Genomic DNA, 16,936 nt, shown 5'->3' on the forward strand with positions numbered 1-16,936 from the left:
ATGTTGATTCATTTGCGATTTCATTCATCTTCCTTTCAAAATCAGGTCCTGTGGTTCATGTACCCGCATCTGAATATTTTTTCTAGTACAACAACAATGGATGGGTATCTATTGTCTTGTGTGGTTCCCTACACCAGTGGTCCCTTTGAAGTCTATCAGGTAGCATATTTGTGGGTTGGTGGGTGGGTGATTGTCCAAGGTATGTTCTCTACTCATCATAATCACAAAAACCTGAATACTAATACAGATCTAGCAAACATATGAGCCAACTTACCCTATCTGAGTTTTTAAAAAAACAGCAAAAATTGGGGTAAGGCCTGATTTGCCCCTAGCAGAAACATTAGAACTGAGGACTCTATTCCATATAACTTCCAGGTACCAATTTTAGATTAGAGTCCCAATGCAATCATAAAGTCAGGGTAGGAGCAGTCACAGGTGCACAAGCTTGAAGAATGAGAGATTCTCTAACAGTTTGTCAGAACTGACATAGTTATAGATTCTAACACATGGAAGGTTCCCTGAAAATGTGTTAGCAGTATTGAGCACTCAAATGGCTGGTGTTGGAGTGAAAGTGCTTCAATTGATGTACAGCTAGTGTAGGTAGTTATAAGGTTGTGCCAGGAGGACAGTCATACTGTACCTAAAGCAATTCTGAATCATGGGCCCTTTCTTCTGTCCAGGGGCCCTCTCGGCCTAGCGTGCTACTGCACAGATCTGATATGGGTGAGGCTGTAGTGTGCCACCGAATATAGGGTCCACAGTAACATTCTTCACCCCTTCGGGAAGCCGGATGGTGAAGGCCCGGAGGAGGCTTGTGAAGAAGATGAAGAGCTCGATCCTGGCCAGCGTCTCCCCCAAACACACACGGTGTCCTGCATGATGAAGAACAAGAACATTACAGTTACTTCTTTTATAGCAATCACATGCAGTGTTTAACATACATAATCCTCAATAACATGGGAGAAGGCATATCCCTGATATGGGGGTGGGCAAGGTGCATAGGAGCGTAGAGGGGGGAGACTGCAGTGCGATAGCTCCAAACAGCTTTGAATGCAGGGAGGCATCTCTTGACATCCAGATTTTGGCACAGATTTACTATCATTTTGCGTCAGGTTGTGTCCGTTTCATGGCACAGCCCAGACGCAAAATCCTATTTGTTATTTACTAAGCAATACAACGTTTATTTTAGTGGCTTTGTGTGGTTTAATAAATAAAAAGTGACAGCAAGCTTGTGTTACTTTGTATTGGATTGGCGGATTGGATAGTATTGTTTTTGTGCAGGAAGGTATTCCTTCCTGCACAAAAACAATACTGCTTCTAACACAAGCACCCTTTGCTTTGGCTCTAGGCAGCCTCAAGTGCGCAAGTGCAGAGAGAGAGCTGAAGTGCGCCATATGTTAGAAGATATGGCACTAGTGAGCGCTCTCCCCTTCTTGCAATGCAGCATGGCAACTTTGCTTGCCAGTCTACACTGCATAAACTTTTAATAAATATGCCCATTTGTGCTATGGTTTCCACGCTTGACCATCTCAGGTCTTTTCTCAAAAACATTTTAGTGGGAAATGGTCCTTTTAAGAATAGGCCTTGCTGTGCTTTTCTCCAGCAAAAAAAACTCGTTGCAGCAATATATTTTAACCCTCAATGTTTTTAAAACTTGGCAAACATCTTTAAGTTACATGTTCAGATCTTCAGAAAAAACTCAAACAGCCTTATTCTAGAGTAAATATTGGAGAAAAGAGGAAACAGGCTGAAATCAAAGAAGTTACCATAAAATATAAGTATTTTTTTGAGTTGTGGGTTAGAAGTGTCCTTGAGAATTGTTGCAAGAAAAACTTCAGATCTGAGCAGGAAGGCTGGGAGGACAGGAAAAGTACTTCATGCAACAATTACTGCATACCTGACAATTTTCTTTGCACAACTCACACTTTGTAAAAGCTGGTGAAATGTGTGTTGTAAAAAATAGCAATATTGCAAATTCTCAGTTTGAAACATTGGGATTACCAGTTACCCCTCATTCCAGCCTCTAGAACTCAGAATACAAGAATAATATTGCACAAGAGAAAACGGGGCCTGCGGTATCTACATTCCCTCAGCGGTATTACAACTCCTTGAGAAAGGCGAGGGATGTTGTACCAATCCTCACCCCTACCTGCATTTGGACAAATCAGGGGACATAGCTATAAGCTGCCCCTATGTATATATTTGGACCTCCCACAGCCCCAACTCAATGTAAATCAGAGAGTGCGTGGGACATTGGTCAAACTCTTCAACTCGTATGGCACATATTCCTCCACCACCACTGCTGAAGGTTTGGAATGAGTGTACCTGCCCCAGGATAGTCTGGGGTAGAGGTCTTTTTTAATGTGATCTCTCCCTCACAGGTGAAGCAGGCAGATGAGAAAGCTGCATGTTTGTATGTATGTAGAATTTATATTGCAGTAGTCTAGCTGGGGAGAAAAGGACTCTGCAGGCATACGTATGAACAAAAAGAACAATGTTGGAAAAATTACATTTCCTAAGACGTGTGATGTCAACCTTAATGTACTGAGGAGCAATGCATTTAATATACCCTTTTAAAAGGAATGCATACACTTTGCACCTTGGACCAGTCCTCAAATCTGCTCCTGCATGAGTCAGACCAAAAGCATGCATAGCTCCACCAATCAAGACCCCAAAAGACAAGTGGAGTAGTTGCTTTCCAGTAGTTCTTTCGTTATGTTTTACTTCTCCTGCGAGTATTTATGTACTTTGTTAGGGCAAGATGTGGAGGCTTTTGCTAATACATCACATGTATCACTCACTTCTGACCTTATTCAATTTAGAAGAAAAACTAAAACCGCAAACTAGTCATGGAGAAGTATTTGTTTAAAATCAAAATCGCCAGTTTCATATCAACTTAAACAAAAGGCAGAGAGACATCAGGTAGGTGCAAGGAGGCGGAGAATGAGATTTCTTAATCATAATATATTAAGGGCTTGGTTTAGAGTTTTGCAACATGATACGAAATAGCAAATGCAATGGCATACAATGCCTGCCAAACCCTCAGTTTGCACAGCTCATTTAGAGACTGGTGGACCTTAAATATTCCATCTACGGAGCTCCGTTTCCTCCAGCATTTGAAAACTTCTTCTAACAGCCCAACGGAATAGGGGTCACCAAGGAAGAACATTACACCGTTTGCCATATGCCAGGAGGATGGTGTAGTTCCTTTTGTTTTCTGTCCATCACGAGGACAGGAAAAAACAATAATGACTCCCACACCTCAGAGAAAACTCCCATGGTGTGGTGGAGATTATATTTTTGTTTTTTAGAAACAAACTTGCCTGGTAGTTTGTTTCTGAAGAACTAAAGAAATGTGTAAAATTTGGTGGACAGGTGTTAAAACTGACAGCAGCACTCCACCAAAATTTTTAATGCATTGAAAGTAACCACTATGACAGCAGTGGCCTCCAAGATACAGAGATGACTGCTTGGCCAGCGGTCATCGCGAAATTTGGCGGATGAAGTACCATTATGATGAAGGAGGTAATGTCCTCCAATACCCTGATGAAGCTCTGTATCAGGAATTAAATCTCTTAAACCCTGACTAGGCGTACCTGCAGAAAAGGGTAAAAAGGCCTCCTTGTTCATGAACTTCCCTTCTTTGTCAAGGAAATGTCCTGCATTGAACTGTTGAGGTGTCTCCCAGTGGTCAGGATCAACCAGAGCAGAGGAAAGATTAGGTATGATGAGAGAACCCTATGAGGAAAAAATAGATTATTAGATTAGAATTACAGGCAAAAGATATTACTATTTTTTTTGAACAGCACAACTCTCCCCAAGGTAGGTGTCAGTGTTCTAAGCTCTGTTCTGAGAAGGTCGGAGTTGGACGGGTGTCTTAATCTTTCCAAACTCCAAAACTCATGCAGTAATCTAAGTGAGTTTAATAATGTTCATTGAGAGTTTAATGGGAATATGACTATGGAGTCCTACAATTTCTGGGGAATGATAATGGAGAATTATTTGAGGTAATACATGATTAATGTGAACATTTGAATGTCACATCAAAACAGATAGTGGTCCAAGGGAAATTCAATATCTTTGAGAAGCCAGGGAGAGCCGCCTCCCCCCAGGAAATAGACCAATAGTTCCACTATGATCTCCTTTTTAAAAGTAATCAGCTTGATAGGTTTTTCCCCTTGAAAGGTCTTGCTGGCTTGTTGTACAATATTCTTTAGAGAATACCCTTATCAAGATCCCTCTCACAGAGCAAGTAAGAGTGTGCAGATGGGTTAGAGTTGATTTAGGAAAGTTATGGACAGATACTCTCTGGCAGGATTATTTGGATTATGTGGTGTTCAGTTCATAAAAATGTGGGAAAGTTGAACTCCAAACTAGAAAATACATTTGATTCATTTGCAATCCTTAGTAACACAAAGGGCCTTCAAGGTCCCACCAGAAATGCTAACTGAAAAAGAAGTGGCATAACAGGAATGATGTGTTATGACATTCATGAAGAAGCATACACACTAGAACTAGCATAGTACTAGAAGGAAATTAAGATTGTAAAGCAACTACTTTGGAGAATAGATCACAACTAGTTTAGATGTCCAAATAGCAATCTCTGGAAACTAAGGTGACCCCACCTGTTAAGATGCAGAATAAAAAGTTTAATTTTTGGACACAGCATTGCTGATTTCTCCAACCCACAGGTCTATAGTTGCCTGCCTCTCTGGCCTTAATTTGGATGAGTAACTTCTACAAAAACATTTTAAATGTCCATTTCATACTCTACTTCATGTGTGAGGTGAGTCTTGAATGAGACTAATGGCATACATTGTATTCTCTGCCACTGCACCAGCTCGTAATGCTGATGATTAGTTCATTTTCATGGGATAAATACTGGACTTTTTTCTTCCTATCCTGCCTCACAATGCTAGTGCATTTACCTTGCTCGTTGATAGATGCCTTAAGTGTCAGCCACAATGTTAGTGCATTTGCACCTTGCCTTATGGTAAACTTTATGCTCAATGTTACTTTTTTTCCTCACTATAATGCATTACCAAAACAGTGCTGATAACCCTGCTCTGTCTGCTTCGTATTTTGTCTCTCAGTGCTGGTCAATAGGTTTCTCAATGCTAGCACATAAGTACCTTCTCAATGATGAATCCCTGTAATGAGATCTCCTTTACATTAAACCTAAGACCACTGACAGGTACAATGTTGCTCATGCGCTGTATCTCGTGAATCACTGCATTGGTGTAGGGAAGCCTCTTCCGGTCCTCATATTGAATGATCTGGGACTCTCCAAGGACATCATCCAGCTCTTTCTGAACATTCTCTAGAGAGAGATATTGACACAGATCAGGGACCTAGTGACATTCTAACCTACTAATGTCTACAACTAAGATTGTTTTTGCCAGATAGTCGACAATGTAAGCCCATCCAGTCCCTCAGTCCATCCTATTTTAGAAAAACTGAGCTCAAACAAACTCATTGGAACTCAACTATGCTCAGTTCAATTCAAACCACCCAAACCTATTGACATATGATAAAAAACACTATCCAAGTGGCGATAATATGATCTTTCATTTGAATTAAGGAAGAGACTGGCACTCTGGGAATGATTTCACAAATTTGTTTGTTACAATGCCGCAAGGACTAATCACATCAATGAGCATAGTTGTACACAAGCCTTGGTCACAATATGCATAGCCATCTTTGATGGTGCTTTCTATCAATTGTAAAACAAAGTGAAAACAGACCATCATACAAACACTGAAAACTAAACATATTTACATAAAACGAAGAATTTATTTGAGCACAAAATAATTCATAATCAATTTACACGCTTAATTTTCGGAAATGAGAAACAGCTCTAAAATCATCTCCTTTCAAACTCAGTATTAACTCAATAAACCAACAGTATTCACCTGTATTAATTCATCAAACCCAAGTGGGTTCACTTTTAAACAAATTGACCCACCAAACTCAACAATATTTATCTGGCATATATCTTAATTAACAAATATTCACATAGGGTATGCCTCTTGCCAAACTAAATAAAATAAATATTAAGGTTTAATAAACCAACAAAGTTAATTATATTCCTTTTATCTCCTTAGCTTTCCTCATGTCCCAGTGGGCTACGACGTGCAATCTCTGATGTATAGTGGAAGCCCACTGGGGTAGGAGGTCTGATCAGAAGTTCAAAGGAATATAAATATTTTATTCACTTATAATACCGCAATAAGAGGTACATAGTATTTTGTGTTGACCATTTGTTGTTATTGATTCATTCTTTTATTTTATTTATTAGACTAGGCCCTTAACCCAACCCAAGTGGGTGCACAACCTTCTTTTTAAAAGAAAATTGGTGGGTTTACGTGGATATGGAGGACAACCATCAACAATATTTTGCCCTAGCATATCTCCCCCTACTTCCAGAATGATACCAATAATCATGTACAGTTTTATACATTTAGGTGCATAATATGCTAATAATGTATGGTTTAGTACTCTCTTTACTCTTCTAACTGTATAGTTGTCTGCTGTTTTTTCTTTTTCTTTATGAAACTTTAAATAAAAAGAGTTTGAGATAAAAAAAACTATAATATAAGTATAAAATGGTCAGGAATTGGTATGGTTAGCGTTAGGACCTAAAGGCATACCGGTGGACCTCTACAAAAAAATGGCGACCTGAATCACGCCTCACCTCCTCAATATGTATAGGACTAGTCTCGAGGTGGGTGAGCTCCCCAGGGACCAGCGCCTAGCAACCATAGTCCTGATTCACAAGGCGGGCAAGTCGCCGCAAGAAAGGGCGTCCTACAGACCGATCTCCCTTATAAATGCTGAAGAAAAAATACTGGCCAAGGCATTAGCAATGAGACTTCAACCGCATCTAACTACGCTGATCCATCCTGACCAATCGGGCTTCATGCCCCACTGCAACATGGCCCTGAATCTTTGTAGACTCCAAGGGTTATTGCTCAGAGCTCCACTATTGCAGAAGACGCAGTAATCCTCTCATTGGACGCCCGTATGGCGTTTGACATGGTGGAATGGCCCTTCCTCTTTACAGTGCTCCGGCATATGGGGTTTGGGCCCCGGTTTTGTGCCTGGGTGCACCCCCTTTACAATAAACAAATGGCGCATGTTGTGGCGAACGGTCGAACTTCGCAAGACTTCCCTCTCGGGAAGGGCACGAGACAGGGTTGCCCACTCTCCCCCTCCTGTTTGCAATAGTACTGGAGCCACTGGCGGCATGTATCCATCAGGATCCGTTCATCATGGGGCTTAAATGGGCTAAGTGATGGGAGGATCACATATCGCTCTATACAGACGATATCTTATTGTATACGGCGTCCCCAACCCGATCGCAGAATTGCCTCCTTGACTTCTGTGCGGCCTATGGCAAAGCTTCAGGCTACACTATTAATTGGTTGAAGTAATTGCTCTATAACCTCCATGCTCCCTCCAAAAATTACAGCGCAACTGTGACATTCAGATAGCGAAAGGAGGTTTCACGTACCTCGGCATATATATTACCCCTCAGGTCGCGCGCTGGCCTGCTTCCGCCGGGATGTGAAACAATGGCGTTCTTTACCTCTGACGTTGCTGGACAGAGTTGCCCTCTTCATGATGATGGCACTGACCAGATTTTTATATGTCCTACAGAATACCCCCTTTCATATTCCCCCCTCCTTTTTCACACTAATTAATACTGAAGTAACCAAACTCCTCTGGGATGGTGGGGCAGATCGTATTGCCAAGGCAAAACTGACTAAGGGGCGGTATGATGGAGGGATTGCCCTCCCCCACATATGGACGTATTAGTGGGCATCACAACTCCCCAACATAAACCAGTGCCTCCACGCACCGCAGGATGAGCCTGCATTCCGTATGGACCGTCATCTCCTCGACACAGAGGGGATTATGGGAGCGTTATATAATAGCACCAAGAAACAACAGTACACGGGCCCCATGGCCCATACACTACAAATTTGGCATGAGGCACAGAGGGCAATGGGATGGAGCCACTGTGTTACACCCGCAAACTAGGGAGACTAAAAACACCAAGGTATTCCAACAATGGGACCTAATTGGCATATCCAAAGTTGGTGACTTGTGGAAGAAAGGAGGGGTCGTGCCATTCACTCAACTCCAGGCTACATACAAACTAGCGCAAACTGAAAAATACAGATATGTCCAGATTAGACATGCCCTACTGGCAGTGATTCCGACAGAAACGCAATTACCCAAGTCGTCCCCACTAGAGGACAGATTGCTCACAGAACACCTCCAGACAAAAGCCATCTCATTAAATTATCGGAAAATAATAAGCAATCAACGAGATCCTACGGTGATCCGGAAAGGGAAATGGGAGGCGGATGTGGGTGACCTGGATGAGGAGGACTGGCAGACAGCCCTGATGTCCCCGAGGGTAGTGGCAATACCCTCCACCCTTAGATTACTTCAATAAAAATTTCTCCACAGTATTTATTATACAAGAACCCTGCTACACAAGATAGGAAAGGCGGATACCCCATTCTGCCTCCGACAATGTGGTGCCGAAGATACAGTCTGGCACACGATCTGCGACTCTCTGCTAATTACTCCATTCTGGGATGCCGTCCTACACACAATGTCCTGAGTCACCAAAGTATCAATCCTGCTTGCTCCAAAACACAGACCAAGACTGGGTAACACTGGGGACGGCATTAGCCAAACGCACTATAGCACGGCGCTGGGGCTCAGACCAGTCCCCAACGCATCAGCAGTGGTGTCGGGACATTGACCACATGATGGTGACAGAAAAATCTGTTTACGTCCATCGGGCTGCTCCAAAAAATGGACGCAAATATGGGGAAAATTGAACCACTTTCGGGGCGATATCTGTGAGCCTCCCCACCAGAGCAGGTATCGGATGACAGTGACTAATTTAGCATAGAGCCGTGACAGGGTCTATGACGCACCACATTCCATCTGAGGGACACGTGGGGGTGGCTATAGTTTGTATTCTTGCACACAACGTTATGCCATGCATGATTAACTCTGGATTGTTGTTGATGCACACCTAAAAACCATTAATAGTTTATTGTATAGCTGTTGATGTATACCAAATTGGCAATAAAATTAAAAAAAATTAAAAAAAGAATTGGTATGGTTTTACCAGAGAGTTATTGTCAGCTCTCGAAATAGGTGGTTGCAGTGGTATGCCATGAGAGAAAGCAGTCTGTGAATGAAGTATTCACTTTAATAGCAGCTAATGGTACAAAATCAATGTGTTCAGTGCATGAGCTAGCAAATAGTTTGAGGTTTTCAATACCATTGGGAAATTGTGAAAATAGCTAATTTATGCTTATAGAGAAGAAGACCCAGCAATATTCTAGCACAAATAATAGCTATTAGAGAAGCCTATAATCACAAAGGTGTATTTATAGTGCCTTCGTGGAAATCAAGATACCTATACATATTGGCATTTAATTGAATGGACCTAATATTTAGCTAAAGACATACTCTATTTCTCAGTTAAATTAGAAGAATACATTTATAAACTTTACAATTGATCTAAACTTGGAAAGTGGGTATGTTTTAACTTTGTGTTTTAATATGTGGCACGTCATTTATCAGGTTTCTCTTAATAAAGAACAATCAAGATGTAAAACTGTGACCATGTCCTTAGAATAAGGGTCACTGTTGGCGCAGGACACCTTTTACAGTGGTCAAGCAGTCTCACTATTTAGCCACTTGAGTGAACATCACACTTGATCTTCCATCTGCCACCAGGGCCACTGGAAGAAGAGACAATCAATCTCCTACAAACCTGGGGTGAGTAAATGTGTTTTTCCTACTCACACCAGCAAGGCAGTGGTGTGATTGGAGTCAGAAGTGTCAATGCATTTTTCAGGTTTTTGTCTTCCATTAGTGTGAGGACCATTGTTTCCACAAGCAGAAGATAGAAATCTCTGTTTTTCTTTCTTGATAAATTCAACCATGTTCCTGTGAAGAACCTTCATCTTCTACTTATTGAAATACACCTAAATACCATGCATTGGGGGCTTGTGGGGAGTGATATTTACCCTTTGCCACATAGATCTACTAATCAAGTGTTAACATCAGGGAGATATTGGCACTGCTGCTATTCAGACTACACAGAGCATAGATAAAGAAACCACTGAATAAAGTGCATACATTTCCTATTTTAGGGAGGTGATATTAAATGTACTGGACCTGAGGCACAAAGGTAACTTACACTTTTGAGTAAGTTTATGCTTTTGAATAAGTTTACTATTTTTTTGGTATTCAAAAAACTGTGCTTATGTAGTAACCCCCATAAGAAATAATGTTACATGAAATCAAACGGTTTTTTTTTTGTGCCAGAAACCTTCACGGGAGTGTACTCAACAACTTTTATTTTTTTTTTTTTTTTTTGCCAGAAACCTTCGCAACAACCTACTCAACAACTTCCCAAAGTTTCATGCCGATCGGATGATTGGTGTAGTAATGCATAAAGGACAAACAGACAGACATACCTTCGTTTTTATATATATAGATTATGTTGAATTATGCTATACTTAACTAAAGGATATTACTATTTTTTAATATTTTTCAACCATACAAAATATGTACTATTTTTACAAATTATGTTTATAATTAATTTATATTTCTAGGTATTTTAAATAATCTGATTTAATTTAACATTCTTCCCGTTTGGGTTTTATTTTAAGTCCCTACCTCCATTATTTTGGGAAGGTCTTACTATACCTGTGGCTGGTCCTTTGTAGTGCTGACCTTACTATACTATTGTAATTTACTTGCAAAGTGTAAGTGATAAGGGTTGGTTACTACAAAAGTTTGTGAATAGCACATTATAGTAAGTTTTTTAGTAGTACTACTCTACAACTACAAAAAGAATCACAAAGTGCAGTTTGTGAATCGGGCCTGAAGTTTGGATGTTTGAAAAGTGTTAATATGCAGCTGACCTATGGGTGCATCTGACGTATAATTAGAATATAAAGAGAAAATTATGAAGGAACATTTTTCACTCATTACATCAGTTGTTTGAAAGATTAATCTGAACTGTATTTAAAGTCAGTTGTAAGCAATACATTAAGTGATTTATTTAAGCATAGTTTTTTCAATACTAAATCACACTGTGATTAATGTTTTTTTAATATATACAACAATAGTCCCCTTAAATTAGTCCATGCATCAGTTCGTAGAGACATTTGATAGTGTATGCACCAGTGAGCCAAAAGAGAAAAGTCTCTGTAGTCATTTATGAAGCAACAACTGTTGTTTTGTCAAGCTGATGGGAAATGACCTGACATATGGAGGCTACACCCTGGTTATATGTTGTCATGAAATCAAATATATCTTTTCAACTTTTTAACAACTTTTAATATCATTAACTTTTTGTGATCTATTAATTGTGCACTTTTTTGAACTTTGTTTACTGCTAACATGACATTTTTTAACATCTCTTCCTGGTGTGTTATGTTGATCAAAGGTAATGTGATATCGCAATTGTGAGAAGAAAAGAGGCTTTATTAAGGTTATGGGGCATATTTACAATAAAGTGGTGAAGCGTGTTGTTAAGCCAAGAACGCTAACGACACTCTTTGTCACTTTAGAAACGCTGGGCTGCATCATATTTACTAGAATAGGGTGCATGCCTGAGGTCCCCCCTGCCCTGGTGCTAAATTTTGCTGCATAGCGGCAATGCAGGCTATAATGCAAGTGTGCCGGTGTTGAGGGGAAGATTGTTTATTTGCGGGAAGATCCCCCTTCCTGCACATAACCAATCTTGCAATGTCGTTTTGTAATGTCTAAGTGTGCTGCTTAATGCTGCACACATAGAAGTAGCAAAACGTTTATTTTTTTAATGATTGTTTATGTGCAGGAAGGGGAACCTTCTTGCACATAAGCAATCATAGACAAATTACTGTTTCTATGTATGCTGCACAAGGCAGCACAAATGGAAACAGCAAAAACTAGGAGAAATAAAGCCTTTCTCCTCGTTTCGCATGTTTTAAGACCAGATTTTGCCTGGTCTTTATTCTGGCACTGCCTCCTATTCAGAACACACTTGGAAATAGGGGGTGGCATCAAAATCAAAGGGTGTTGCAGTGAAGCACCCACATTACCACCCATTGCCCTCTCCTTTCACGCTAAACACAGCATGAAAGGGTGCCTTATTTACAAGGCAGAGTTAAGTCACGTTAAGTGGCTTAACGCTACCTAGTAGATAAGGCGAGTCCCCTATCGCCATCACAACGTCACTGAAAGTGACGTTGTGGTGGTGATAGGGTTTGTAAATAGGCCCCTGTGTGACTTCACTTATGCTACCCATGGCATTTTGGTGAATTACTGTCATTGACTGTTCGCCTATACATGCCCTAAAGGACATTCTGCAAATGGTGCTTGTTTTGAGCTGGTTTGACAGATCTCATACATTGCATTGAAGCTGTAAATAAACATTCATCTCTCAGTGTCATATCATGCACCCAAACATAATTCTTTAGTTGCATTTTCTCATGTACTGAACATGCTCATTCCTTAGACTTCTGAATTAATACCAGGTAGGGTATAAAAAACTTTGTGTAGTACCCATCCTAACCCCCACCTTGGATTTCTGGGTATTTCACCATGTAAAGGAGTGCCCAGCGTAGGGTGGTGGTGGTGGTCTCTGTCCCAGCTCCAAAAAAATCAGCTGCAAGGCGGACCATGTTATCGTCATCAAATGTAGAGGCGACATCATGAGAGTCCTGAATGGAATATTAATATGCAAGTTTAGCAAATATGAAATATTTAAACAGCCTATTGTGAAGACATCATAACTTGGGGAACTTATTGATGATGTAAAGCAGTCTAGTCTTGGTCATAAAATCAAATTGACGGAAATTAGTATGTTGAATTGCATACTTAAATTACTAAGATTGCAGATTGAATTTTATCATAGGTATGGATAACTATGGGTTAGTTATTAGGGTAAGATTATATTATAAACTCTGACATGGAAGCATAATGAATGTGGATGAGTGATAGTTATGGTGAGATGTATTGATTATCCAGAAGAATGGAAGTGAAGAAAGACTTAAGAAATCTGACGGATGGACAGATTCAATAACCCTACAATACGGAGTGATCGGAAGGAGCAGTATTTCCCGTTGAAAAGAGGAATGGAACAAATTAGTAGCAGATAAGAATTTAGAAAAGGAAAAAAGGATGATAAAATCAGTGTATAAGATAAGATATTTATTCATTTTTTTTGTTCTGGAAATTGCCACATTCATTGCCTTTCTCTTCCTTTGGACAGTTGTGAAACTATCTCTGTCAATAGGGTTTGGTTGACTTGCTGGGGCTGTGTTTGTAGTTTGATCTTGTAAGAACCGAAGTGGGGTCCTAAGCTTGCTGAGTTTTGGGGCCTACTCCCATGATACAGAGGAAGACCGGTTACTCACAGAATTGACCAGGGCACGTAATAAAGAATACGGCTCACTCTCTTTGTTAGTGTGGAGTGCACCTATCAAAAGGTGCGCTTGAGTTTAACAAGGAGAGTGCACTGTATTGAGTTGAATGTGCAGCCCCCAGGGCAGCACAAAGTTGAGCTGCCCTCGTAGCAGGGCAATCATCTGAAATATGGAGCAGCTTTAGAGATCCCGTTGTAGGCGGCTGCATTGGGTGACTGCACCCCACTTTCCTCTATCTAGAGAGCTGCCATCAGAGGGTGCACTGCCCGTGCACTACCTTTTTGTGGCACACTGTCAGTGCTCCTCCTGACAGCTTCTTTGCCTCAGTGCACGTATCTCTAATACGGCGCAGAGGTAATTGGATTCCCTAATTTGCATGTAGCCACAACCAGATGAAAACGAGGGAACACCCTCTAGTGATAGCGCTGTCTCTATATGTGCGCGAGCACTATTTGGATTACAGAAAGGGTAGCACAAGTGTCAGCTGCCTTCTTTGTAATACCAAAGTGCCCCCAGGGTGCAGAAAGCAGGAGGACATGCCTGTTGCGCCTCAGGACACTTTGTATAATACAGCTATAGGTGCTGAATTAAGACCTTAAAAAGGCATGACTTTTAAAAGCTCAGTTAGTTTGTTAGATAGTTGAAGCTACTCAAACTATGGGAATACAGAAGCTTTAATTTTTTCTTCAGTTAATTGTAATTAAATATCCATTTGCATGAGAAACCAATGAGTCATAAAGATTCCTGTTGTGTGACATTTTTTGTTATCATAGCATGGGATTTTTCATGTACAAAGCACCGCCTGGGCGCTTGACTAGAGCAGCCAACATGGCTGGAGCAAACACTTACTCTTGATATTTTAGCAAGGTAGAAATCAATCACGTCCTGGGGCTCCTCAGGCACTCCATTCTCTTTGTGACTCTGGATTTCCCTCTTTACAAATTCTTCCACAAACGCATTGCTCTTGAAGACATCCTGGTGAGGTCCTGGAAGATACCGCATCAGCCAGGGGAACGCATCAAAGAGCTGGAGTGAAAGAAATTGCATGGATTAAGCAGAGTGCCCTTTTTTGATCATGCATTCAACTAAAATATTGTAGGAACTTAGCAGGAAACTTCCTGAATGTTCTTGTTTGATACAATCTCCTCTAATACAGATGTATTCTGGATTTTTGATAATTATGAAGCGTCACACTCTTATTTATGTGAGTAGGTGTGTGGGACAAGTGTTTTAGTGTCTGCGTGTCTAACACATAAATGAAATTAGAAACTGCATTGTCAGTAAACTTAGAACATAAGAAATATTCTGTTGTGGTATGAACTGTACAATTACAGTAGTAGTATGTAAGGACTAGGCAAGAGAAGTTTGATTAAACCAAATATGGGGGCATATTACCAAGCAATAGCGATAATTATCGCTATTGCTTGGTTAGAGACAAAAATTTACCGCTGAGCTGCGGCGATTTTTACCGCAAATAAACCTTGGTATTACCAAGGTTTATCGCAAATGCGATAAAAATCGCCGCAATGCATGAATATCGCTGAAAAGTCAGCGATATTCATGCATTTCCACGCTAATGCTCTTAGCCATGTTATCCACCTCCCATTGGATAACATGGCTAAGACCTGCTCAGGGCAGGTGTTAGCTTTTGGAGATATTCGCGCTTAGCGCGAATATCTCCAAAAGTTGGTAATAGGAGATAGCGATGTTAGCAACTGTTTTCAGTCGCTAACATCTTGGCACGCCCACTTTGCATGTCATTAGTGATAAATATCACTGACATGCAAAGTGGGGCCCAAGATGGTCACTATCTCCTACTAGCTGTTGCTAACTGGTGTTAGCGACAGCTAGGTAATAGGGAGATAATTTTATCTTCGCTTTCTTGGCTTTTAAAGCCAAAAAAGCGGAGATAAACCCTTTGATAATATGCCCCATAGTTCTGATTCTTCTGTTTCTGATTCTCGATGGAAAGCCTTGCTATTTGTGTCAAGCTGCTATGGTTGAGCTTAAATTCCCTACAGTGACTAGCATTTATTTCTGGGTGCCATATTTTTGTAACTGTGTTAGAACTCAGCCACAGCTCACATCACTTTTGAGGCTTCTCTCTCACAGCTTCAAAGTCTTGATTCCTATTTCCATGAACCCTCCTTACTCTACCTCTTGTTCAAATGGTACCTGCTCACCCAGGGGCAGATTTACGATCCCTTTGAGCCACATTTGCCCTTGCGTCACTTTTGTGACGCAACGGCGGCGTAAACCATGCGCCACGTTGCGGCCTATTTACAACGTGACGCATCTAGGGAGGTGCGTCACCTTGTAAAGCCCTGCGCCACATGAAACCTGCATAAGGTTTCATGTGGGCGTTCCGGCGCAGGGTGGGCGTTCTGTCGCAGGAACGCCTCGTAAAAGTGCCTGAGTGAAATCTACAAGATTTCCATTCAGTCACTTTTCTGACGCCACTGCGTCAAAACCTTGCACCTGCTTGAAGCAGGCGTAAGGCATGACACACCATGTTGAGGATAGGCCAGGTTGGAACAGTGCTGGAGTTGCGTCACAACTCCAGCACTGCGCCAACCTTACGCCAGTAGATGCAACACGCATCTGTTTATCCTTGCGCCATGATGCGCCGCATTATAAATGCAGCACATCTGTGGTGGCGCAAGGGTAAACTTGCGTCACGCATCTTTCCTGGTGCATCCCTGCTGATTTGCAGGGATGCGCCAGGAAACGTACATCTGCCCCCTAATCTTCCAAATCCTTTTGTGCCCAGCACCCACAGACAGGTCCCAGAACAACAACAAATCTTTGCTACTTGTTTACAAAAGCATTTCCTACATCTTGTTGCTTTGAAAGTCGATTTTTTCTGTGAGGCAGTTCCCTGAACTCCAGTGAAGAATGTAGGGGGCACCAAAAGTAAGTGACAGAACATCCATGTAGCTGGTGACTTAGAATCTGTCCTGAGGCCTGCATGCTAAGTGAGAAAAACTGTAGCACATATCAGAAGGGGAATTAAAGAGAGTCAATGTGAATTTGTTTTCAATGACGTTCTGTCCTTTACTCTAAACCTAAATATGAAATTCAGAAACACATCACACTTTAGTATTTGCTCGCTGTCCTGTGTCCAGTCTTAATGTATGATAAAAAAAGCTCTCTTGCTGTCTCTACAGTACTTTAAAGTGCTTTGAAGTGGATTAATCGTGGAATAATGCAAAACATAAAAGCACCTATGGGAATTCCCTACATAACACTGTAAGAGAGAATGGTGCTAAAATTATCCCTGATCATGAGAACATTAATATGATGCAATGAAAAAATGTGAAGTGAGATGCACACCTTAGTAATCTTTATTTTTAACATCCTTATTTGTCTCATGTTTTTTTCTTTTTCATTTTTCACAAGCGTGCAACACCTGCTTCCCGCTTCGTCTCGTTGCGCTGTAACGTGACTCAACCCAAAAAGGAACATATTTCAGTTCCGTC

General features: G+C 41.0%; 1 protein-coding gene across 1 annotated transcript in view; it reads right to left on the reverse strand.

The window, feature by feature from the left end:
* Nucleotides 1–415: 415 nt before the first annotated feature.
* Nucleotides 416–16,936, reverse strand: part of LOC147684129 (cytochrome P450 2J4-like) — a 63,661-nt gene continuing 47,140 nt past the window's right edge. Inside the window, exons 5-9 of the mRNA XM_086944514.1 lie at nt 14,307–14,483; nt 12,611–12,752; nt 5,133–5,320; nt 3,597–3,738; nt 416–872 (exon numbers count right to left, since the gene is read on the reverse strand). Of these exons, the coding sequence (XP_086800640.1) occupies nt 694–872; nt 3,597–3,738; nt 5,133–5,320; nt 12,611–12,752; nt 14,307–14,483 (828 nt within the window). The 3' untranslated portion in view covers nt 416–693. The remainder of the gene's footprint in view (nt 873–3,596; nt 3,739–5,132; nt 5,321–12,610; nt 12,753–14,306; nt 14,484–16,936) is intronic.

Source organism: Lissotriton vulgaris, chromosome 11, assembly GCF_964263255.1.
Source record: "Lissotriton vulgaris chromosome 11, aLisVul1.2, whole genome shotgun sequence".
Taxonomy (NCBI): Eukaryota; Metazoa; Chordata; class Amphibia; order Caudata; family Salamandridae; genus Lissotriton; species Lissotriton vulgaris.